The sequence below is a fragment of the Anopheles funestus genome, chromosome 3RL, assembly GCF_943734845.2.
Source record: "Anopheles funestus chromosome 3RL, idAnoFuneDA-416_04, whole genome shotgun sequence".
Taxonomy (NCBI): Eukaryota; Metazoa; Arthropoda; class Insecta; order Diptera; family Culicidae; genus Anopheles; species Anopheles funestus.
The window spans coordinates 56,818,115-56,845,951 of record NC_064599.1 but is presented as its reverse complement, the minus strand read 5'-3'; the positions used below and the strand labels follow the sequence as shown (position 1 = coordinate 56,845,951).

Genomic DNA, 27,837 nt, shown 5'->3' with positions numbered 1-27,837 from the left:
TACTGTTTATAGTTTCAGTGCGTTCACGAATGCCGTGCAATAAGTCAAACTTTCCCCTTGTTGCAAAAGTATCTGTTAGTGGCATTTCTGCCCGATAGCGATAGCATGCTGCTGACTCGTAGCATCAGATGTTTTTTCTGAAGAAATTCGTTACATCGACATCACTGCGGATAGTTGAGTGAACGCGAACGCGCACCACATTTTTTCTGCTATTCGCTCGAAACCGGCGATAAAACAAATGCTCAATAATTCATCGGCTTAATGAAGTGGAATCGAGCCTTCGCTGTGGCCCATGGTTTGCGCTGCGATTTTACTACGGAGAATCACTTTTCCTAACCACTTCACGTACGGGCGTTCTGCCAAAATGTCAACGACACTGGACACGGGAGATGTAAATGAGTGAACATTATGGACAATTTGCTGTGTCCAGGCGCCGTGGCATAGAAGCAAGTGAGCTTGAGCGAGTGTTGAAATTCATGGCAACTGTTTTTTTTAGGATGTAGCAAAAAAGTTTCAATTGAAAAGCATGCTTTACCGTAGCACTTAACTTTTGCACTTAGCTTTCAGACAGGACAGATTGTTTCGATTTTTAAAATACTCTAATAATTCCAATGTTTCGAAAGTACCTCCAATACTATCAATAAACATAAATTTTAAATATTAATTTTCACTTTAAATTATCCATCTTTATTGAAGTGAAATTAAATCTGTCTAATATCTTACTTTTATTCTTGTTTTCAAATAAACTGTTACATTTCTGCACATTTCTTACTTGTTTAAATTAATCTTATTTTTCTCTACATTTGATTGTCAAACTGACAATACGATTAGGTGCCATAGTAATAAAACAAAATAAAATTTTGTCACGTTGAATATGTTTATGGTCCCTTGTTATAATTTGTTTCCATACGGTAATGTTGTGTTATTTCCTAATATACTTTTTACATGTTTCTAACAATAGTGTTAATGTTATTTATACATCGTTTTATTTAATTGCTATGTATTTTATGACTTTCATATTTTTCCGGTTTTAATAACATCTTTTTATGTGCTTTAGACATATATTTATTTTTCATTTCGAGTATTAATGAAAAGAATAATTAAGATTGAAAAACAAAAAAAGTTTTTTCTTTCGTATATCTTTATTTTATTTTTTTGCTCGGTTAGAACGGCCTGGCCGTATCAAGACTTATTTTACTACGTAGCAGGATAGTCAGTCCATGCTACGGGGAGACGGTCCGAATGGGATTTGAACCCGGTCCCTGCCGTGTGGACGGGCGCCGTTTTTCACATGCACCACCGGGCCGCCCCAAAAAATTTATATCATATATTTATATATTTTTTATTTTTTATATTATTTTTTTTATTATTTTTAATTTTATATTTTTCCATGTAAAAAAATTTAAAACACAAATTTTTATCACACTACTTAGTAATACCAAGTTATTTTCACTAACATCGCGTCACACAACTACAATGAAAAATCTTGACAAATATTTTTGTTCTGCGATAATATGCAAGAAAAACGTGTATTTCTTACTTAAAACAATTTAAAAAAAGTAAAAATAGTTCCCTACACTTTCCATAACATACATTCTTTGTTCAATTGCCAGCTTAAAGAACGTAGCATGAAAAGTGGAAACATTGGCGGACAAAAACAGGAATACATTACTCTTTCTTGACTTTCTTTCCGATTTTCTTTCGCAAATCATAATGATAAATGCACTTTCAGAGAATAATAGAAGCACACGGTACCGATTCGAACCCGTTCCCCATTAATCGGAAGTGGTTCTAACCGATCCTTTCCTGTGCAATTTCAACCCCATTCTTTGGTTCATGCGATGGAGGGACAAGTTGAAAAGAATGCAACAAAAGGAGAAGCTTAAAAAATGGCGATACAATTTCAATTTAAAGTGCATTTATACTAATGAATGTAGCTGCAAATGAATGGATGAAAAGTAGAAACTTGGCGACAGTCTGGCCAAGTGTAGTGAAGTTCGAGCAAAAAAGGTTCTCTTTTGTAATGAAACATTCAACGACATTGCATTAAAATGGATTGCCGTTAGTGCAGTCGTTTCGTTGCCTGATGCAAACGTTTTTGTAGCTTCCATCGCTGCACAACATAATGCTATGATGGATTGTCCAATGCAGTTTTGGCCTTCCTGAGAAGCTGGAAAGCGAATGTTTACATCATTAATTCTGAATCTAGTTCCTTTCGTAGAGCGTCTCGAGTTCTAGTTCAATAATTAATTTGTTGTTTATGCTTCACGCATAACATTTGCCCCACATTCTGGTTTTAGGGCCAACCAACAAACAAACAAACAACGTTAATTATGTACCACCAAAATTAAATTAACAAAGCAAAACTCAAAAAAAAATATCCCAATACATGCCGGTGGCCTCACCAAGCTGCTTTTCCTTCAGCTGGAAGCTTTCAAGTCTTTTTAGTGTTTGCTCCAGGCTTGCCCGAGACTGTCTTGCCTTGGAACCATGTTTGGAACAGGTGGCACAAACATCAAATACACCGGTAAATGGTGAGGAAAAACATTTCAAACTAACTTTCTAGCAAGCACACGCTCAAGCTGTCATTAAAATGTAAACCTAATGCACTGACACTTGCTCAACGGGCATCCGAAAAAATCACTAACATGAATCTCGTCCCCGGGTAAACAAAACAAAGCAAACGAACGAGGTAGAAGCTGATCGTTTGCCTCCGAGGCATGTTCTCTCCATGTCCCAAAACAAAACAAATAAACCAAGTGTCGTAAAAACAGTGAAAGTTTTCATCCAAAGTTATTAGATTAATATTCATAAGTCTTTTCTGTTGGTGGGCTGGGTGAAGGCTTTTTTTTTTGGTCGGAGGGAGGGTTTCTGTTCTAAGGCACACAAAAGTGCTTCTAACAGTATTTACTTTACGATTGTCTTCAAACAGCAAACGGTTACACCTGTATGGTGAAGCACTGTAAATATGGCTTTCTTCCTTTTTTTTCTTTCCTCTGTTAGCCGATTTTCCCGAACGTTCAAACGGAGTGAGTGAAAAGTAAAGGATTCTGGCGCTTTATATTCACACGCCGTCCATTTTAAGGATGGTTATTTCAACTAGTCTCCTTGCCACTACATGCTGTGGCGATTGAAGCAAGTAGAGCTATTTACTTTTTATCATTTTATGACCCACAAGCTCAGGAGCTATAAAATTTTCCCATGTGCTCTTGTGCTGCTAAAAGGAAGATCCTCTTTCTCTACATGAAGAAGCATTTTAGTGATCAGATGGTAGAAGTAATGTTACATTTTAATGATTTGGAAAAAAGTTATTTCCATATCGTTCCTTTAATACAACGAACCACTGTGACAGATGTGACACACTGTCTGTTTCTTCACTGTTATCAGACTAAATTATAAAATTGTAGTGTAAAAAATAATGCAAAATGCAAATGTTGTGTTTAGAAACAGAAATTGTTTTATTTAGTTAAAGATCAGGAATGATCTTCTAGAGATATTTATTTTTATTTATTTATATTTATTTTATTTTTTACATCACTAGGATATTGACACAACTGTTATCCATTATTATGAAAGTTTTTTGCGTTATCTGTCAATTAGTATACTTTGACGGGTAATTATTTGATGTCCTTGGCGAGTTTTACGATGGAAACAAAGAACAAAGAAGAATTTGTCTAACATTTTGTGTTTTTAACGTAGTTTTATGTACTCAATTTTGTGTACAGAGTCATTGCAAATACTCCAAAAAGCTTTTGACGAAAATGCTATATGACAATTGAATCTATGACGGGTATAAATAATACACAGAGAGTCGGGACGTCGTCGAAGATTTGTTCATGGCTGTGTCTTCAAATGATGAAAACGTCAAGAAAATCGGGAAGATGGTTCGTTCCAAATGTTTCCACAGTAAATAAGATTTATTATTTGCAAGATAAGCAATGTTTAAGAGAGAAAGTGCGAAATAAACGGCCTAATTTGGACAAAGACAAGGATGGATCTTGCATCATGACAACGGACCGTATCAAAATGCCATTATGGCAAACTCTTTTTTGACTAAATATTTCACAAATGTCATCGAGCAACCACGCTATTCACCGGACTTAAGCTCCTGTGACTTTTTTCTGTTCTCAAAAATGATACCAGTCGAAAAATGCCAGTCTGCGGACATCACTTTGAATCAATTGAGGTGATCAAGAAGAATTCACTAAAGCAACTGAAAGTGATCTCTTCAACATAAAATCTTCATGCTTAAAATGCTACGATGACTGGGGATTGCTTCTAATTCAATTTTTTGTCTATTTTGAATGCAACAAAATCAATTTCGATAGTAGGACAAGTGTTCAAGCTGTTGTGTAACTATTGATATCGTTTCCTTTTCAATATCAAACGTGGCTTGTCTGAGTTCACATGATGTTTTCTTATGTCAAATGTAGAAAGACTAATTGAGAACGAGGAATGGAATTGATTTGATAAATGAAATGTGCGAATCTGGCTACTACGAAAAATTCAAACTTTTCCGTGAATATTTATCGAATACGTATTGGGACTTAACTGGTTAGATTTAACTGTCGCTCTAATGATATTGCTCTTAATCGATCATGTAATACCTCCCCTCCACCCTTTTTCCTCCTCTTCCTCTGCTAACCGATTGAAATATAGATGATAAAGTGACTATTTCAACTCCTTGATGAATTACCGTAATTTGGTGTAATTCCGTAATATTTGTGTTATATTTGTGCTGTACTGTGACAAACCGAGATATTTATGCGATATATAGTACCTTTAAGTATAGAAAAAGCACCAGCAAATGGAGAAGCAATTAATTTAATTGAAATGCGAATAAAATTTCCATTCACAATGACTACCTCTCACTGCGTTATGGTAGTAAAACATTCTTATAAAATTAAAATAATCATATTCCCGACATCGCAATATGCTTGTGAAGCTTCGTTTGTAAATCCTCCAACGGCCAAAAAGCGTCGACAAAAACATTAAAATAATTACAGCACAATGCTGCGTTCGATGTGCGCCTAGGCATCAAAGCATAATGCAAAGATCCTTTCGCAGGTATTCTTTTCTCAGAAACGGTCCATTTTATGTTTATGAAGTACATAATAAGATTTTTTTTTCAATTTTTTTTCGACATGATACAAGAGTGAAGAAAATCCCAATTTTCTTTCTGTGAAGTCTCGCATTTCTCGATATTTCACAAGTGAAACTGCCACCTCATACTCATCATTTGTTAGGTACGAATGATTTCGTTGAAATAATTACTGCACAAAAGGAACGAATGTGACCATGCCCTTCGGACTTCATTTTCAACATCCACATTCTTGCGTGGTTAAAATTAAAGCACAAGCACATTTGTGTTTATTTTTTCGGTCGTGTTGTACCATTTTCTTTCTTCATCTGGTACTGTTTGAACTTCACCATCAGCGTTCGATAGCGTTTACGGTTCCACGTATCACTGCACTTTACGAGCAAGTTGGCAAGCTTTGCTTTCGTTCGTTGTTTCCCTTTTTTTGTTCTACGCTCGAACGAAAGCAAAACTTTTGCGGCTGGAGTGCGATTGTACCTATAAAAACGGTTCATTCCTACACCCACCGGACCGTTTAAGGCGCTTTCTCATTCTTTCTTCACGCCTAAAGCAATCGAGTTTTTACCCCTAAAAATGGTAGAAACATCTTTTTTCACACTGATGGACCGTAGAATGAGCTAAACATTCTAACCTCCTACACACAACTTCAACCTACAATCGAATGAAATGCCAATCTGTGAAGCACTTTGCTCCATTCTGTTCCCGTGTCTAAGACATAACCGAACCACCTCCGATAGTATGCCGTCTCGGACCGTGTCTCATTTAATCTTGCCTCAGCTGTAGCTAAATTACAAAATGCAATCGAATGAGTTTATCTTTTCTTTGGCGTATTTATTTTTCTCTTCTTTTGACAAACGAAGGTTCCTCCGGACCTTCGACCTTTTGTGGGATCTCGCTCCACACAAAGGGAGAGCGTGAACTTTTGCACCTCGGAACGGACCGGAAAAGGAGATGGAAACAAATAAAACTTGTATTGCTAACCTTCTTCTAAGACACCCCTACTGATTTCTGTAGTGATTTGTGAAAATAAATTAATTGTTTTAATGGCGTATAACGTGGTTAAACAAAGCGAAATATAAACTTCTTTAAAAAGTACGATTAGTGAAATTTGAAATTAATTTCACAATTTATGAATTGTGATTCTATTCTCTTAAGATATTACCGACAAAATGATTTTAATTTTTTGTTTTTATTTTATTTGCTTGTTTCATTTTTTAGGCTCTTTTGATACATCTGTCTTTCAAAGCTGTTAATTATTGAACAATACGTTGCAATTTATTTTTTTTTGTATTGTATTTGAATACCATAAGGCTAAAAATGTGAATTAAAATATCTTTATCAACTTTATTTTAACTTCATAAGTTAGCATTTAATAGCAATTTTTTATTTTAATGAAAAAGCTGTCCAGATGTTGGATGTACACATTCTGCATTTCCTTGAAAAAAATTATAGCACAATTTTCTTTCGGCTTTTGTCGCAAGTGTGGCCGGTTTTGCGTTACACGATTATGTAAATTGCCCCGATTGCAGTACGGCTAATGAACGAGCAAATAAATTTTAAACATTTTAATGCTTCTTTTGCCGTTAAACTGGCAATGCTCGGTGAAGTATAGTGGTGAACCTGCTGCTAACTGCTGATAACTCACTTAAAACGACATGCAAATGGTTCGCCTGATGCCTACAATGGATCTTCCATATTAACACCACCGACAACAATTAACCTACTTTCGGTTACCAACGGAACATAACTCTCGATCCACGCAACGATACTAGACAATATGGACGTAAAATATCGTTCAAAGTCTCCCTCACAGACTGACCTTTATGGATGAAGTAAAAAAAAGAATGATAAAAAAATCAGTGTAAAATAAAGTGACAAGAAAAAGCATAAACACGCCGAAATCCCTACAATTCATTATCACCAATTTGACCTCGACACACCGGTGTCGATCGTGCCAGGACTGCGGTAAAACATAAGAACCGTGATTTTGTTTTGGTTGGTTTGGACGATACAATAAAAAGCCTTTTTTATGATTCTCCGCCGTGTTAATGGTCGACCAAGGGATTTACGAATTCGCCATTCGTGCACAATGCACCATTCTCATGCTGCATTGCTTTTGTATCCTTCCGTTGGACGGAGATAATAACGACTTTAACCCTATATCCGCGTCCGGTGATGGCCTATCACCATAGCATGGTCAGTGATATGGAAACGTGTGGAACACATTATCATCATTGATTAAATGGCGTTAAGCGTTTAACAAAAACGTTGATGTACCGATGGGTGAAGTGAATCGATGATGATCCTTCGTGACTTGTGTCCGGTAGTGTTCGCTTCTCATTGAACCGTAACGCACGGTGATAAGGGAAATCAATATAAAAGAATGAACTTGGATAGAAAGAACAGTTTTTCATAAAATAACTTTTAAAAGAAAGTGAAGGGAAATTAACACTACATTGACCGTACCAATCATTTTGACTGGAAAGCTTCATTTTCGTCACATCATTTTTTGGTGTTAAACAATCCTAAGGTAGTTGAAACCTGAATTTTTGCATACGTATATATTCTATAGTACGATCTCCATACAACAATAAAATATTCTCCAACTCAAAATTTAAAAAAAATATCCATGAACGAAAAACGCTTAAAACGCTTGGTACTTCTAGTGTTAAAGCATTTAAAGAGTATAGCAAGAAGTTAAGTCGGATTTCGTTGATCCGTTTGTTTTTCATGAAATTGTTCGATTATCCGTGCTGCTGATAGATGGCAGCTATAATTGTATAAGCTAAAATATGCTTAATTTTAATCCAAAACCACAAATTTCAAGCAAATTAAAAAAGAAATGTACTCAAGAAATCCATTCCCCTTTCTAAACAAATAATCGTTAGGAAAGGTTTTGGGCCGTATTATCCGTGTTTATTCCCATATCCGAAATATCAGCCCCGTTATGAAGCAAGAAGATTAACTTGAATCTAGAATTAATGTGCATGAATTTGTTTAATATAATATAACGTGAGTTTTGTATGGTTTTATACAAAACAATACAATTTGATTAAAGAAAAATAACTTAATTAGGTATTCACAATATTTGTGTTAGAAACATTTTAGTAGCATAACACATCTCAATCAATTGCCAAATTGAAAACACATCAATAATAACTTCCCTTTGTGTATCATCATCACCCTCGGTTCAAGTAAGGCAAAACGAAAAGCACATTCACACCAACCACCAGGCGCCTCCATTCAACATCCAACAGCAATATTTACTTCAAAACCGTCCTCTATCAAACATTCAGCCAGACTTCGGTGATTTAATCAGCGGTAAAATTTTGTAACACTTTACAACTACGCCGCCTTCGTCCTTCCGATGAGGCTGGCAGCATTAAACTGCTATTTCAAGCTTTTAATGGTAGCGAAACACGCCAATTTACAGCACGCCAGTGGCAATGTACGACTCCGTTCGCCTACATAAACGCAATATTGAATAAGGCATTATACCGATACTGCAGCCCACACGGTTGGTTTGTTATAAAACAAAGAAAAGCACCATAATTGAATCCCCGACTACGCTTCACTCGCTATAGACGGGGTTGGTTCCATGGGTCGAACTGCGGAACGGGCGAATGTAAGCGAAACGGAAGGAATACAGTGTCACGGAAGCCAGAAAGCCATCCACCTCGATAGACGGCAACACACACACACACAAACGCACCCGTACATATGTTTTTTTTTTTTCATGTGTAAAAAGGGAATACAAACCCAAATCCCTCATGAAAGCCCTCGGCTAAAAATGCTTTTTCCACCTGTTTCGATAAGGAAGGCAAACACAAAAAGAGTATCAAAACCAAAGCTAACCATATCCTGACATATGACGCCATCTTTCAAAGACGTTGATGAAGTTCGTTTAATTTTGTTCAAAAATATTTCACCAGAGCTTAGCTCCTGTTCGCCCCTTTCTCCACTCGCTCGAAGCAAAACAAATTTCTCTCGTTCCTTTCCTACAGTTGCGATAGCTTCCGGTGCCATATAGATCCTTTCAGTACTACGAAAAGTACTAAAAGCTCAAGGACACGGACTCCTTCTAGGTGGGATTAAAAAATGATTTCTTCATTGTCTTTGTCCTCATTCGTCACACACTCACCGTGCGTCTCGACATCGCCTAAAACACTCATAAACATAAGTCACACGTCGACATCGTCATCTTCATCGTCATCGTTAGTCATTTCGCAGATACTTTCACGCTGCCGCTGCGCCTCGCTCTACACCCTTTTCCACGTTGATCATTCTGTCGTTGTATGCTTTTTTTCCACCCCTAAAGGACAATGCTTAGAGCTGGTGGTACCAATTCCAATTTTTTTTTTGTCGTACCATTTTCTGTCGTCCTAAGAAAGGTTGTTCATTTCATACAGCAGTGAAACTCTTGTTTCACTGTTGTTTCAGCGAAAGAATAGACATCACGACGGTGACTCTACACGGTGAAAGACGATACATATACGATACAACGGAAGCAACACAATTGCCAGCTCCAAATGAAGGTATAAAAATGTATAAACAACGGGGTTGAGCTTGGGCATCGTTCGCATTGAGCAGACAGCACTGTCAGCTCATTGTGCCTCCGTGTGGCACAATGTTTGTGTGAGATTCATTTCGTATTACGAGCCACAATGTTTTTACGGGTTGCGGGTGCATTCTGACAAATGTATTAAAACTGTCACAAACATTATTCACTCGCAGAAAGAAAAACTCTATTCAAGAAGAAAAAAAATTACAAAAAAAATAGAAAATATCTAACTCGCTTTCAACGAATGAGATCCTCATTTTTCTATTTTCAAAAATTTTCTTTATTTTTTCATTCTATCTGATGCGAAAGCATTTCTTCCACCAGGAAAACAACGCTTAACATACATTCTCGATTGAAACATTTGTACTACACCTACAAGAATATCCCTTTAACATTGCCTTACTGAAACGTAAACATTCGCCCCAACCACAGTCTACAATCGACCATCGGTTCAAGGGCACAAGAAGAGCCCCCGGACGGATCGGTTGCCGGGTGTGTGTGTGTGTGTTGGTGTTGAAGTTTATTGTTTGATTTTGACTACACCTGCCGAGCCGGGGACTACACGTTCGATCGGGTGGAATTTGTTCCCTTGCCACCGCCACCGTTGATTTTGCCGTGATTACAATGACGCAGCCATAAAGCCATCGCTTTGCGATACGCGCTTTCGTGGTTCGAACGGGTACACGTTCTACAGGTTGACACTGATTGCAGTGCAAACCGTTCGGTACTTGGAATGGGTGGAATAAAAATGTGGGCTTTTTATTACCCTTCCTTCCATCCATCCGTACGGAGAAAACTCTTTCTGCCCTTAATCTCTCTTCGTTGCCCGTACCCGAGACATGGAAGCTTTCATCGATTTTCGACACCGTTCATCGTCATTTCGGACACGAAAGCCACATACACGTTCAAAGGATAAATCGAGAGAGAGAGAGAGAGAGAGAGAGAGAGAAAGAGGGTAAAAAAGGAACAAGTTAAATATACATATATGTTTCAGCGGTCCGTGGCCAGCCGACTGTAAACTAACATTAAATTACCCCTTGCGATGAGCGGCACAAGACGCGTTTGTCGTCCAGTGCTATTTTATATGATTTTCCCACCACCAACAAACACGCTGACTCAGTGTTGCTTTTGAACTGCACGCGGAAAGTGCACGGAGTGGCATTGAGCCAACTTTCCGGGAACTGGCTGATAGTGGTATAATGGTGTTATATTGAAATGAAGTTTTTATATCGTGCTTCGTGCGAGTGGAATATGCTGCTCGCAAATTATTCATTTCGTTATGTCGATGAACGATGTTGAGCTTCGTGCTTTTCAGCTTCCTGGTACTTTATGGTGTTTTATTGAGTAGCTGAAAACGTCACATGTTTTTTTAGCTGGTCTGCTGCGTCCCGTGATCATATCATTGTTGTAGGATAATTATTATTCAGATTATCAATGAGGAAACGAAATGCTTTCCAATATTTCCACCAAGTCTAAATGCATAAGTTAATGCTTTATAGAGTTTAAATATTTCAAGCTTAGTTCAAGCTGGTAATTCTTTTATATTTATTTCATTTGCCGCTTCTTTGGCTAACAATTGAAATTTATTGGAACGAAGTATAGGAATTATTGTTTTTTATTCGTGAAGAGGCAGATTCATTCATTGCAGGGTCCAAATTGTTCCAGTAAATTGGGTGCCCTCACAATTCTAAAACAGGTATTAACATCAGCAACCGTTAAATCGCAACGAGCAGTTATTGTTAATTGTGACCCTAAGAATTGCAACACTTATTAGCTTAAGATAGTGCGGCTTTATTGAAATATTTGGTTTTTGCTCAAGTACATTACAATGATGCACTGATAATATTTGGTATATTACAGAGCAAGTGTAAGATCTTTGTAACTGATCCACTGTACACATAATCATATTGGATTTTATTACATACCTTATGATTAATTCGAAACATAGCTGATGATGTACTCCAGCACGAGCTCCATACTATGCGGTGTACAGCTTGCCGTTCTAATACGGAAACTTGTATAGAACAGTCCGGCGATGAACCTGGTACGGTTAGAGTTGAGCTCTTCATGACTTTGTTATATTGGGATTAATTTTTTTATATAAGCCATTATATTTAATTGCCATATTAGCCGCATTGTGGTATATTTGTCCTCTGCAGGTTTCAATCGTTAATTCCAAATTATCAGGCATTTTTTAAACTTTTTCTTCCTTGTCTAATGTGATCTTCTCCTTGTTTTTTCTTCTTTGTCTAAATATGATTAAACACGTTTAGCAATAGGAACAAGGAGTAGGAATTCATTTTACATTTGATAATAAATAACAACTGATGATGATGAGTCCCTCCTCATACCCCGATACAGTATTGAGAAGAACGATTGTATCTTTTTTAGATAATTAATTGTTAAAATAATGACGAACTAAAAGAAGTGGTAGCAACAATTTTTCTTACTTGTCTTGATGCTGTTCATCCATAAATTAAAATCTTCGGGCATTTGACTCCGAGTTAAATTTCAAAGAAATTTGAACTCAACCAGGTAAACCATGAGCGTTTGAGACCTCGACAAATTTCTTGATAATTTTATATCAAATCAATACGCTGGGAGCACCACTTCGACAAGTTCCTTAAAATTTTTGAGTTGATTGATCTTGTTGAACGGTATGAAGAACAACGTTGTTACTGAACGCTGTTAGCTGTTGATATGTGCCAGAACCAATTCGTTTGATGCTTGAGCTTGACGCCCTTCCTGTCAGGGCCCACGCTTAGTCCACTTATAGAAAAATCCGCCTCTGTTTTCAACTATTGAAGGCTTAAACAAGGATACAATTGACTTTGAAAACGTGTTCTTCTCCGTGCTGTAAAACGAATATCCGCATTTAAAACAATTTCATTTAAAAAAAATATTATTAACAGATTTAAAATTTAAAATCAAATTTACCTATTTCTATCTGATCACCACATAAAAGTTGGAAATTAATTAATTATATTTTTTAAAACGTGTGATCGTTAGCATCACAGTTATTGAATTATTGGTTAGCATGCAGTAATGCACATTCTCAGCCATTCATACAATTCTGTGAACACTTGTGAATAGCTGAACAGCAAAATTACGCGTTCAATCAAATTCTCTATTGAACCGAGGGATTTCTGCAAATAAATTCAATTATGCTTGCTTTTTCATTTACCATGCAAGCTATATTTATAACTGCAATATCAAGCTGAAGTACTTGCTGTATCAGTGGAATTAAACTCAAACACACAAAAACTGAACAACTCCAACCACAATTCGAACAACTCTTCAAAGAACTCTTCAATTCCCTATGTACTCCAGCGGTACGTTTTTGCAGTAGAAAAAGGTTCAATTTATCGAACTGCAACTAGTCCGCTTTGCTGCAACTCGGCTATCGTGTCTCTCGTGTCTCTTTTATGTTGTCTGCAGCGTTGGCCGCGTTGCATAAAACTCATGCGCACCAGGTGAAGGAAGGTTGCTGCTCGCAACAAGCAGCTGCTTGTACGATCGTATTTATTTATGGCATACTTTCCGTTACACTTCCGATCAATTTATCCGCATTTGCTTGCCACACAGGGTAGACGGGGCCACTGGGTAGCGAATCCAGATCATTTCGTATTCCTACCGCGTCTAGCGTTCGCACAAACGTTGGCGCCTTCAGAAGCATACAACATAAATACAAGAATATGGAGCAGAACATAAAAACAACAACAATCAACTTCGTACGCCGGAAAGCCGAATAGGAAGTCTAATAACTTTATCGGATCGAAGTTTGTGGCGCTCAACACGATACACACTATACGAAGATAGAAGGGAAAGCGAGATGGCGGCGGTTTGGCAATGGGCCATGTACGGATGCAACATGCATCGTCATCATGCATCGGTGGATGCTGGAAAGCTAAAAGTATCGGTTGAATGCACCAAAATAATAGCAGCACGCTATACACGTATTCCAGAAATAACAGACCCCAACCCATTTCCTTGTCAATATTGACCGGGGGAAAGACTTTGTGGGCCCAAAATTCAATATCCTACTTTCGAGAAAGTCGGGAAGCCTTTTTTGCATGTCTTTACACCTGCTTCCCTTTTCTCTCTCTCTCTCTCTCTCTCTCCCAAGCATCATGTCTAAAAGGTAAGGGATTTTCTCTTCTTGTGTACGGAATGTTGGCCACTTGATGTTTGCTCGCTTGATTTGCACTAAATATTTTCATAAATCACTCAACCTTGTCTCCGGCTACGACAATAGTGATCGGAAACCACTTCTAACCTCCCGGTCACAGAATCGAAACCAGATGTCACTGCAAACTTTCCTCCAGGGAAGTGTAGGAAAATGCTGCATCAGTGCTTCTACTCCCGCACCGGCAATGGGAATTGTCCATTCTACGCTCTCGAGGGTATTGTATTTTGCATACTGTAGCGGGCGGTCATGTCCTCCGTGGTCGGGTATGCTGCCAAAACTGCATACGATACTGCAAACTGCATCGAAACCGATTGCTTTTCCGCTACCAACCCTGAAGCAGGAGAACGATCTACATTAACCATCAATAATCCAAAACATATTCCCATCGGAAAATAAAACAGGGGAAATAGTATTTCACCGTAGTACTGACTCATCCCTAACGCTTTCCCATTTGTGCCGTTTCTTTCCAGCACGTACGGCTTCCGGTGCCAGCTGGTTGCAGCCTCTTCGTTGTTGCTGACGTGGCAAAACTCATAGAAACGTTTTGGGGATGAAAACATTGATCGAAATCGAACACCGACAGCCACAGGATGCAGGTGAGTTTCGTACAAATATTTTTTTAGATTTTCTCGATTTTCCTCCCAACAGCGCAGAAGTTGCTAGGTTGATTGATACAAGTTCAATTATTTTAGCTGGAAAATGGCAACATAACTAGAATGAATTTTGTTTCGAATTGCTTGTTTACGGATGCAATTTCATCTTCATTTGCGTGTTTGAATTTTCATGCATCTGGTTGGTGCCTTTTGCGATGCGATTTTCGAAAGTTTGTTTTTCTTTATTTATTATTTACACAGTAAAAGCATTTTAAACTAAAGGAATTTTGAAATATCTCCTTGTTGTATGTGTTTGTTTTTTATTTACTTATTACTAAAAGTGTAAACAAAATCCAAATATTATTGTTTTTGCTACTGAATTGCATGAAATTGGGTAAATTGAAACACAATTAAGTAAAAATTGATCTACAGCGCGTATCGTTACATAATATTAGAGATTAACAATTAATTATAGCAAAAGAAATAATTAACGAATGAACTATAAAAACATACGAACAAATAAAACAGTGACAAATAGCAAATGAAGAGAAGGAACACTGAATTCTGCAAGCGAGAAAAATACGTTCTAATTTTCAGATCAGTGAAATAATAATTAAAAACAAAAAAAACCTAAACAAAAAAATGAAACGTTTGAAGAGAAGGATCAAAATGATTCATTGATTTAGGTATGAGTGCATTCCGCTTGCAGACGTCAAAGTGTCAACACGTGTATTTATATTGATTTGCAAGCCTCGCAATGAGCGACGGAACATATTCACGATACGATAAGAACACCTTTCGTATCGATTATTCCAATATTCCTGTGAAGCCTTCACAGAATGAAACAATTGATTTCATGGTGGACACCTTGAAGATTGCAGTAGAAAAGGTGTCTTTGGTTCAGCTGAACGGTGTAAAGGGCATTGTGTATGTCACGATGCAAACACTGGAGGAAGCTCAAACTTTAGTGAGTGAACACGCTGGGAAGCACTTTCTGACTCACGACGGGAAGAAGTTCCCTGTGACAATCACCATGGAGGACAACACAACAATCGTGAAACTCCGTGATCTGCCCCCTGGAATACCGGACAGTGATGTGAAGGCAGCATTGTCTGTATATGGAGAGGTGATTACGATCACCAGGGAAGTGTGGGCACCGTCAACACGCTTTGCAGGGGTCGCCTCTGGAATTCGAAACGTTCGAATGAAAATAACCAACCCCATAAAATCCTTCATCACGCTGGGTGATGAAGTGACCAGTGTGTCCTACCCAGGACAACGCCAAACATGCCGTAGCTGCCAAGAACCAGTGCACCATGGTCTAAATTGTGTACAAAGTCGGCAAAGCCGCTTTAGGGAAACCCTGTCCCAAAATAAGGCACCGTCGCAAAAGGCATCATACGCTAATGCCTTACGCACAGCACCAACACCATCACCAACCCAAGCCGCTAGTGAACCGCCGTTTACTGTGGTCGGTAATAAAAAGATGAAGTATAAACCAAAATATTCTTCTCTCGTGGCGTCCGATGCGAAAGCAACAGTGGATAAAAAGCGTGCTGCAGCATCCACATCAAAAATCGCGCATAGGCTCATCGTTCCGATTAGAGACGTGCAAATCGCGATTAACCGAATGACACCCGAAGTGATTACGCAGCAGAAAGCAAAAGAGCAAGCGGCACCGATGGAAGAAGCTGCTATCGAACTAACCGCTGCACTCGTCTCCGACACTGCTCCAACTGCCGCCGCCCCTACTAGCGGTTGGCCGAGTATGCCCGTTCTCCAGCCGCAAGAGAAGGAAGCGGTATTTAAAGTTCCGCTCGACATTCCCTCCCATCCCTCTTCCTCCCACTCCACTGATGAAATGCTCGGGGTAAAACGTAAACAAACTGCCGAGACGGATAACGAGAGTGACGGCTCATGTCCTTCTACACACAGCCAATCGAGTGTGACAAAGCGTAAGCCTGGTCGCCCTCCAAAAAGGTTCACTTACACACCTGTACCGATGTAAGTTTCGTCGTGATGGATTCCAACGCGGTAAGTAATAATGTTAGTAGTAGCTACAATGTGGCTACTATTAACATTAATGCAATTTCTAATACGACAAAACTTGAAGCCCTCAAAACATTTATCAGGACGATGGATTTGGATATCATATTTCTCCAGGAAGTATGTGTTCCAGATCTAACGATCTCCGGATTTAGTGTTATTACTAATGTCGACGTCGCGGCGAGGGGTACAGCGATCGCTTTACGTGATCATATAAAATTTTCTCACGTCGAACGCAGTTTAGATTCGCGTCTAATTTGTCTTCGGCTTGAGAATAATACCACCCTATGCAATGTTTACGCTCCGTCTGGGAGTCATCGTAGAAGAGAGAGGGAGGAATTTTTCGAGCGAACGTTGTCGTTCTATCTGCGGAATGCATGTCAGCATGTCATTCTTGCAGGCGATTTCAACAGTGTGTTGGAATCGAAGGACGTGACGGGAGCAAGAAACTTCAGCCATTCTCTCCGAAACGTAGTAAATAACATGGGTATGTGTGACAGCTGGGAGGCGCTTCGGGGTAACTCGGTTGAGTTTTCCTATGTCACTAGTGGTTCTGGATCACGCATCGATCGTTGCTATGTTTCGTCGTCACTGAAAGCACAGTTGAGGACGACCAACATGCATGTCTTGTCCTTTTCGGATCACAAGGCGCTCACGGTACGTCTTTGCCTCCCAGCTCCACCCAGTCGCATGCGCAGCAACGCCTACTGGCAACTTAGGCCACACATACTAACTGAGCAAAACCTAGAAGAGTTTAGGATAAAGTGGAACTTGTGGACCAGACAGCGTAAAAACTACGGCTCGTGGATGAAATGGTGGGTGGAATTCGCGAAGCCTAAAATCAAGTCGTTTTTCCGTTGGAAAACGAATGAACGTTACCGAAGTTTCCACATGCATCATGAACTTCTGTACAGAGGTTTGAAGTCCTCATATGAGCGATATCTCACCGATTCTTCTGAGTTAGTGAATATAAATCGCATAAAGGCGAAGATGCTTCTTCTTCAGAAGCGTTTCTCGGAGGATTTTTCGCGCATAAATGAGATTCGCATACATGGCGAAAACATCTCAACCTTTCAACTGGGGGAGGAGAGGAAAAGACGGACAGTGATCGATAAGGTCGAGCTCGCTGATGGATCATTATTAACTGATCCGGATGCGATAAATGTTCATGTTGAGGGGTTCTTTACATCATTATACACAACAGACGATACACACACAACAAATACAAACAACACATTCACATGCACACGCGTCATCTCACAGGACTGTGAAACCAACAATGATTGCATGGAAGAGATTACTTCCGGTGAGATCTTTGATGCAATCAAAAGTTCAGCTTCGCGGAAGTCCCCTGGCCCGGATGGAATACCCACAGAGTTTTATCTTCGCGCGTTCGACATAATCAGCCGCGAATTTCTGCTCATCCTGAATGAGGCTCTAAACGGAGAGATTCCCCCAAGCTTCGTCGACGGGGTCATAGTGCTGGTGAGAAAGAAGGGTGGTGAGCTTGCCATGTCTGCTTATCGACCTATATCCCTCCTTAATGCAGATTACAAGCTTCTGTCCAGGATTATCAAACACCGTCTTGACTTCATTGTCGGGAAGTGTGAGATAGTCTCGGCAGCGCAAAAATGTTGCAATAAGCCTTGCAATATTTTTCAAGCTGTCCTCTCTGTTAAGGAAAGGGTGGTTGATTTGCAGAGGAAACGCAAGTGTGGTAAGCTCATCTCCTTCGATCTTTCAAATGCATTTGATCGTGTTGATAGAAACTTCCTCTTCAACAACATGCTCTCGATGGGTTTCAATCCGAGGCTGGTGGAGCTTCTGCGCAAGATAGGTGAGAAATCCACGTCCCGCATCCTCATCAACGGAATCCTTTCCTCTCCCTTCCATATCCGACGATCTGTACGTCAGGGTGATCCTCTTTCCATGCACCTTTTTATCCTTTACCTACAACCCCTCATCACGAGATTAGAAAGCATATGTAGTGACCAAGACGACTTGGTCAATGCTTATGCCGACGACATCTCCGTGGTGACTACCTCTCCCGAAAAAATCGAGCGGATCAGAGCGGCTATTGATGCTTTCGGTTTATGCTCCGGTGCTTCACTCAACGTTAAAAAAACAGAAGCACTTGACGTTGGACATGTCACGACACAAAACACCATCACTATTCCTTGGTTGAAGACAGTAGAAAGGTTGCGTTTGCTAGGCATCCTTTTTACCAACAATGTTCGTGAAGCGGTGGGGCACAACTGGGACATCGTCATCAATCAATTCCGACGTCTGGTCTGGCTTCATCGAATGAGGGATCTGAACCTAATGCAAAAGATAACCCTCCTCAATGGTTTTCTCCTGCCCAAGCTGTGGTATGTGGCTTCTGTATGTGGTACGAGAGCCATAGACATAGCCAAAGTGTCCATTACTATTGGCTCATTTCTGTGGCAAGGATCCGGGGGCATACGTGTGCCGCTGAATAACCTAGCCTTACCCCGAAACCGTGGAGGACTAAACCTGCATATTCCGGCTATCGCTACACAGGCACTGCTAACCAGCAGGTATTTCGCTGAAAAGGAGTGTATGCCTGTCGGAGGCCAACAGATGTTATGCGCTGGGAATCCACCCGACATAACATCCATTTCATCGACATATCCTTGCCTTAAAAAGGTTGTCATGCAACTCGCATACATCCCGGACACCATTCCCAACATAAACGCCCGAGCGCTACGACGGATGTTAGTTGAGAGGCTTCCTGAATGCCGTATAGAGCAGGAATTCCCAAAACTAAGCTGGCGAATAGTTTGGGCCAACATCAGCTCTCGGCGGCTTTCATCGGCACAGAGATCCGTTTTGTACCTGTTGGTCCACAACAAGATAGCTCATGGAGAGCTCATGGCGAGGATGAACCGAGGTTCATCAGCTTGCACAGAGTGTTCCCAGGTGGATACACTGGAACACAAATTCACGTTGTGTTCCAGAGTGTCATCGGCCTGGAATACTCTGCTGCAAGCAATCCAACACGTCGATCCCGCCCTTACTCCTACATTCCTGTCCCTCCGCTTCCCTGTACTAACGAATATTAGTAAAAGTAAGCGGATCCAAATCCTAAGTTTGTTTGCAAACTACATCATCCACATTATTGGAAACAATAATGCTGTGATAGATGAAGAAGTCCTTAAATGTTCATTGTAACCTGTGTTTTTGTTTTTTTCCCCTTCTTTTTTGTTCCACCTATTTCTATTGTAAGCTAGTACATAAGTTAAATTTTCTCTTTCTTTTCTTTTTTAATAAACATTTTTACAAAAAAAAAAAAAGTGTAACTAGTCTTGTCCTTTAAAAACGCATGTCTTCAAGAATTGAAATAAATACTTTAATAATAACATACCATATTAATTTAATATATGTATATTATATTATATCTAATACATTAATATATTTTATATTTCATTTTTATTAACCTGGAGTTTTTGAAACAACAAGTTGATTAAGAACCAAAAAGATCGTTATAGCGTTAAAAACAACAACTATGTAAAATGTTTCACATTTTATAAATTTGTCAATATCGTTTCTCACACCATCTAATTCAAGTCTTATTTAGTTTGATTAATAAAATTTGTTCCTAAATTCATTCCCATCCTTCAAACTAACCACATGGTCCAATATTTGTTTGAAACTAGTTGCACAAAAATTCTTTCCACCTCCCCAGAAGACCATCTTCAACCTTTACTTATCACCATGACATTTGTACACCACGACAAATCAGTTCTGTTTTCCTGTCTTTTTTGACCAACACAAAAAAACAGCTTTCCGTCTGGAAAAGTTGTACGTCAGCACAGAAATCGTTTCAAACTAAATTAACAAAAAATGAATGCTTTTTCAAACCACTTTTGTTACCACCCATTTGGTGTGTGTATGTGTGTGTTTGTGCAGTGATTTTCGTCTCAACATCCTCATGATCATTCACCATCATCATATTTCCCGGGGTGGCCAAGAAAAGTGGACTTTGTGCAATCTTTGCTCTTAACTTTTGCTACACTTACGCTGGTTGCATATTTCTTTTTTCTTGTGTGTACCGAAAAGCGAAGAAAAACATCCCGATATGAAATATGAACACATTCTACGCTCACACACAAATTGTTCATAGTTTGCACAAACAATGAGTGTTCCTGTTTGGCCAACATTTTAAGCTATCCGAAAAGGGAAGGTAGGAGAAGGTAGATAAGGGAGGGAGGGACAGGGGAGGAGAAAATGCCACCTCCATCCAGTATGTCCTAGCATGTTCCGTGTCGTAGTGGATATCCGAGCAACATCCATCGCAACGGATGGAGTGAAGGAAACGTTGGCAGCGGTTCGTAACGGAACACTTGCGAAAACTAGATAAATAATTCAAATGCCATTCCGAAAGCTACTCTTTTTCCCGGAGATTTCCTCGGTATGCGTGGTTTCCTGGAACAGCAACCAGCAGCGTCAGTTGGATCGCGGACGATCTGCTAAATTTAAAGTTATGTTTCTTGGTCCCTCGCCCTCCAGGTCCCTCACCCTACGCTTGGGAACTGTCACATAACTGTCTCCTTCTCCGTGCAGCTGATAAATCACGCCGATACTGAAACCGGCAATAAGCGGGTATGCGTGCAAGTGTGTGCTTATGGTTTTTACCCTCGCTGTCAGCAGGTCAAGGGTAAATCAAGTCTGATGAAGACGATATCCTGCCCATGTGGTTAATATACACACACCCTTCTAGCTACGGATATTATCCACATACACACACATGAAACATTAAGCCGATGTTGATGGAAATTAAATTACAAAATAATCACGGCTGCCAGACTTTTTCTGCAGCTAACTCCGGAAGTGCTAACAACTTGAACCCGTCCATTTACCTTCCATCAAGGAGTAAAGCTTGGGTGTATTAAAAAGTTTCTTTCGACATTTGGTTAGACATTAGGTATGCAATTACTGCAAAGCATTATTATCTTATATGAAGACATTTTCGTCGATGAAAATTATTAAGTTTATTATAACAATGTCAGGTTTTTGTTAAAAACAATATTTAATTGATAAGAACAATAATGCTTTTTCGAGATCTTTCTGTAGAAATAGTATTTTAGAATTCTCATGTGACATTTGATATATTTGAAACTTAAGTTGCGTGTTTAGAACTCTACAGATATTTTGCTCATGAGCCAACACATCTTTGTATACTTTTACTTTTTATTTACTTATTACTTTTTTTAAAAACTTACTTATCAGATATTGAAACGGATTTTGGCCTTCTGCAGGATTGTTTCAGCCTTAGTAATCCGAATCAGTTTTTCCTAATAGTTAATGAGTTAATCCTAATAAGCTAAAAAAAAGTTAATACTGTTCAAATAATTGTACAATCCTTTACTACAATTTCTATTATTTCTAAAAACTTTAACTCAATGCTAGTAGCCAATACAAACTTGAACTGGCTCTAAGCGGAATTTAGTTCTCATAGTATATTTTTTTATACAAAATATACTGCAACATTTGATGAGGTTTCTTCTAGAATAAAATTTAAATTACCGAATTTTAAGGTAATATAAAAAAGCTCCTCCTCAAAGCGTTTTTCTAGATAATTTTAATTTTTTTCATAGATAATTTTCATAGTAGTCCAAAAGATATCATAAAAAATATCTCGACCAAACTTTCACATTTACCTAATGAAGAATGCCGACACAGCCACAATATAACAAACATGCAAAACGACCCAAAAGTGCGCACCGAACTGTGGACGGATGTTGTTAAGCGCACCTAACTGCAACAAAGCACGGGGCTCAGTTTTTCTTTACCAAGCAATAAACAACGCAAAATGGCAACCGGAAATAAAGCACACTTTTACCACTCGTAATCATTTGTGCAAACGGGTCAAGCAAGAAAACCTCCAGGAAAACCAAACAAGCTTTACGCTGGCTGTGCCGGAATCATTTCGGTCAGGTTTGTTGTGGGAATTTTGAAGCTATTTTTGGAAGTTCTGCTACGAACAGAACTACTGCTGGTAGTGCAGTTACTAGTGCCGTTAGGCAAACCGACCGATGCTGATGCAGAAGTGATTGAATTTTCAAAACTCAATCATCATTAGCGTTCAATCGTAACGGCAGCAAGGCAGCAGGGGACGAAATAATTCGTAATTAATTCATAAGCCTGATCGGTGGTTTGAGCACGTGCAAGTATGTGTGCTTGTTCACTGCTGGCATTTGGCTTGATTGGAGTCATCCTCCATAAGGGACGGTGATGGATGCAGCAAGGAGGATTTGCGCAATGTTGGATGCAGGAAAGATTGATGACAGGAATCACTCATACTGGAGCGAAACTTGCAAACATCGTTTTTCTCTCTTCTTAGCGGGCAGGAAATCAAAATTCAATGTTTAATGTTTGCCATTGACGCCACGGTAAAGGATCGATCAATCGAGGAAAACGCTCAAGTAGCAACGAGTATAAATTGTAGTACATTCTGTTGTACCTAAGCGAAATTACCGTAGTTTTTCCCTACTGCAAACAGTGCCTAACGAAAGGGGTATGGATTTTCTACTCTTTTAACAGTTTGTAGTCGATGGACTCGTCTGTTTTATATTAATATATTATTAACAAATAACAGTGTTATTCACAATATTTTATCAATCCACAGTACACTTTTATTAAAGCGAGTCCTCTAAACAGCTCAATGTCGAGCGCCGTAGTCCACAAATCCCTTATCGCGCCTCCATTGTCCATGCGGACGACCTAAAAGGACTATGCGGTCTGGGTCGAACGGTGTCATTCGTATGACATAACTAGCCCACCGAAGCCAGACAAGTACTATTCGCTGCATGATAGTATGTAAGAAGTTTACTCATTCTATCACTCAGTAAAAAAACCCGTTGATCCTAGATAGATTAAAGTTTGAACAACCTCAAAAGTGCGTTTACCTCAATAAAACCGGCATATGTTAGCAGACTAGCTGATCTCCAAAGGGATTTTCACCGTCAGCTCAATCTTATAGCATTTTCTACGTAGAAGAAACATCCAAAAGATACGGATTAACTTATATACGAACATCTTTCATCCTACAGTCTTGGAGCTCTATAGCCCAAGGTTGAAGAGCAAACAATCTAGCATATCGTCCTTCATGTAGATGGTACAAGGCAACAAAGGATCCTAAGAGATTTCTATGCACTATTTCAGTAATTATGATTTTTTAAAAATTGGGAAACTTTTCTGGAATTTCAGAGTAGCTCTTGGCGACGTAAGGTTTCACCCTGGTTATGCTATTGTATGCCTTGAAATCGAAGAAGAGATTATAAGAATGTAGCGGCTGTGATGCTACATTTGCTAGGATCTTTCACTTCTTGAAGATCTAATTGATGGGTCATTTCTCTCTGCTTTTCAATGCTGCTCCGTCAAGACCTCGTTGTGTAGAACGGCGGCAAGAAGCTTTTGTCCTAGTTTGAATATTCGATCTAGCTCCAACTCCCTGGAAGAAAGACAGAAACATAGAAAATGAGTAGCTATTCCAGGAACCTCAGATACCTGAACGACACTACAATACTACCAGAGGCTTAACTAAACTGTCTAGTGGTGTTCCAGAGATGCTTCAAGACATAAAAGCAGAGCCAGACACCCTCCATCATGAATCAATTCAACTTCAAAAAAGCTCAAAGACATTTAATAATTTAGTCTGTTAAAGCTTTAAAATAAATTAACTTCCTTACAATTATAAATTGTGTCAAACGATTAAAGTTTTTTGAAAAAATATGATGAAAGGCCAGGTAAGATATATTGCTATAGATGTGTCATTTTATTACTAATGAAGTACAATAGTCAAAAGCTACTTCAGCACCAATTAGTTGTGTCGTACAAATTACCATTCGTTGCTTTACAAAACACAATCAAATAATCGCATTTCCGCAAACGTTTATGACACAACCCTATTTCTAAAAACAAATACCATTCTCATTAACATTATGAACCCATTTTACAATTACGTAGTACGGTACGAACGCGTTTCACAGTCCACCGAACCGTTCACGCAGATGCAGATAAACTTCAAAGTATGCACATCGGGTGGCCGTTTTGCAAGTAGAGAAATTAATTTAATTTACCCGATTTACCGTTTTCAACTGTTAAATACCTCAATTTATTTACTCGCTCAACAGTTGGTGTGAATCGGATTCGTGTGTTACAATGTTTCAAGCCCGTTTGCAGCACAACTGCACAAACTGCATTAAACGAATCTGTTCATTAGCCTACGATTTTAAAGCATTTCATCTCCCCCCAGGGAGCATTGCCAGATGTGCCTCATTGTGTGACTTTTCCATTCATGTCACCACACTCGATTGAGCTTTTCCTGTATGGCGGTTGAACAGAGTTGTAGCTTGTTGGAAAGCAGAGAAAAAAGGCATCAAACACTAGTGCGGCCGCCCTTGTGTGTGTGCGATCAAACGGTCGTGGAACAAACGGTGGATTACTGGGAAATACATTACGGAAAACTATATCCGCATTGCAATGCGAGTGATGCATATTTGCTGAAAACCACTACCCCGGGGAGGTTCATATTTCAACGGCAATTAGTCTATCGGGACCGGAAGTGGTGAAAAGTGTCTGCCAGGTAATGGATCCGTCCACAAGCAGGACTGCTGCAGTTGCAATCGAATGCAGTTCATTAACTAACTGACACGGGCATGATGGAAGGGAAACTTATAGACTTTCCGGTCACACATGAATGGATATGTAAATACCGGACGCACTGTTGATACGGCTTCGGTGTGTGGTTCCAATATTATGCGGTTATGAGTAGCACGTGCACGATAGGTACCAATTTTCTTACGTTGTTAGCTTAGAAAGAGTCATTCGATGCGGTAGACAATTTTATGACCCAAAACCTATTTTCAAGGTTTTCCAATTTACTCCAATCGAGCGTAAAAGGTGCCGGGAGGAAATCTATTGTCGGTGAAAAACAAAAGAAATTCTTTTCTTTTTTATCCTCCATTCGTGCGGTTATCGTAAGTACCGGTGCACAGGTAGAAGGACAAAGATATTACAAAACACCCAACCAAACACGTCGCACCTACTGCACACCCACCGTCGGCCATACCCGTCTAGGGTTTGAATTAAGCGCAAATAATCGTGATAATCATCTACCATGCTGCCAATATTCCCAATACCCGCGTGACTACCGTTTACCGGAATTAATTTCCCAAGCGACACATATTTTCACTTTCATTTTCTCCCACACCCAGGCACAATTTGTTGCGAACGCGAGATCCCATTGCCCAGCGACGGGTACCATTCAACCGTAGAGGAAACGGAAACACTTCTCCGATCGCCGAGTTTTGTGCACAACTGGAAGAATTAGACGGGAGCAGAAGAAAGTGACGATGTGGTGGTGGTGGTGGTGAGGTGGTTCGTAAAATGAAACCGTGTCGATTAGGGTACGGGGGGAAAAAGGGAATAAAAGAAAACTTACCATAACACGGGACACCTGGAGACTGGTATGGAAGTAAATCGTTCTAACACCGCGATAGGTATTACAAGCGGATGGCTTTTCATTTCTCTTTCAATTGCAGCTGAAACTGTAGCTCTAATGGCTCGTTAGGAAATTTTTGCCAGTGTCGGAATGGTGTAAAATGAAATGCAAAGGAGAAAGGAATAAAGTTTTGAATTTCATGTTTTTTACCTAATTTTTATGGTAATGAAGGCATGGTTGACAACAAACAAAATTTAAATTGACATAATACCAGGAGGATAGAAATGTATGCATAAATGGCGCAGGGTCAACAATAACAAACACAATCCATTAAAATTATTCGATTTTGTAGTAAGGTCATGAAAGCTACTTAAAAAAATAAGGGTTTCATATAAAACATTTGTATATCCATAGTTAAATTTATTACAGATTGATAAAACTATACCTTTATAGCAAATGAATCTTTTCTTTTGAATCAGCTTTTTTTATTTATGACCAAAATTGAAAACACAAAATGAGCATACAAATTGTGACAAAATAGGACGTACAAGGACATCAGAAAGGTTGAAAGGAAAAATATAATTTCTCTCGAACACAATTTATCCCAATACCTTAGGTATTGGGCCACTAGATAGAACCACTATCGAAAGTTACATCGAGAATATCAATAATTATTGATATTTTGTTGTTGACCTGTAAAAATAAGTAATGAATATTGCTCCCGATAGTGTTCTCTGGGGAGTTTTCATGTTATTCTCGATTGGCTTTCAAAGTCTTTTTACCAGTAAGGTTCGTGCAGCTACAAATAGATATTCAATGCTAGATATTAGAGTTGAGAATAGCAACTCTTTTTAGTGAATCAACTCAGAGTGAATGAATCGTTATTAGGAATCAGCTCGTTTAATCGTTTAACCGAGTTGCAAAAAAGTAAATACGTGAGTTAAAACGAAAATGTGCGAGTGAATTGAAACGTAATACATGTGTACATACACAAACTAGTCAAATGAATATACCGCTCGCTCTGTTTAACTATCAACCCTGTGTAAGCGAACAAGCGGCTATTATTCTACTCAGAGACTGATCATTCACTACGCAAACTAAGCAGCATGGGGTTCCCTAGGCTAAAGGGGCCCCGAAATTTTTGGCGCTTCCTCTAATCGGTCATAGTGGATCTATGCAGTATAGATAGTTTAGTTTTGGGGCCCAATTACCATCCCGTTTAGGGCCTCCGAGATGTTTGATCCGCCACTGCTCCTAAGGCTGATAAATTGATGTATTTTAATGCGAATTGGTTGAAATAAGTTTCTTTTCACTCAAATAATGCTTTAAGTAATAAACAGAATAAAAAATAATAAAAAAAATAAAAAATTATAAAATGTTGAAAATTTCATAGGGCTATAGCCTAACCTTTTTCTTGAGTAATTTTGCAAAATTTTATAAATTGATTTATTTTAATGCCACTTGGTTGAAATAAGTTTCTTCTCATTCAAAAAATGCTTAAAAAAAATAAAAACATAAAAAATGCTATAAATTTGCCAAGCTTCTAAGCAGAGGCGGATCCCGTTTCATGTCCTTGCCGATCAGACTAGCCCGCTTGTTCGCTTATACAGGTTTGATCGTTAGACAGAGCGATCAGTATATTCATTTGGCTAGTTTGGGTATTGTACACATGTATTCCGTTTTAACTCATGTGTATCAAACGTTTCAGCTCATTTTTGTTTAAACTCACGTATTTACTCTTTTTGCAACTCGACTCACCACGGTTATATGAGTGAGTAAGTGTAAAAAGAGTAGCTAAAACTCCTCGTGGTGAGTGAACGAAACTCGTTCAATACAACGTTTTAACTCACTATCTCACTCTTAATCACTTTGCACATCTGTTCT

At 39.0% G+C, this 27,837-nt stretch overlaps 1 protein-coding gene across 1 annotated transcript in view; it reads left to right on the top strand.

Moving 5' to 3' along the window:
* The window catches only part of LOC125770217 (uncharacterized), a 79,395-nt gene that overhangs the window by 43,092 nt on the left and 8,466 nt on the right, over nucleotides 1-27,837 (top strand). Inside the window, exon 2 of the mRNA XM_049439601.1 lies at nucleotides 14,319-14,444. Coding sequence (XP_049295558.1) covers nucleotides 14,439-14,444 — 6 coding nt within the window. The 5' untranslated portion in view covers nucleotides 14,319-14,438. The remainder of the gene's footprint in view (nucleotides 1-14,318; nucleotides 14,445-27,837) is intronic.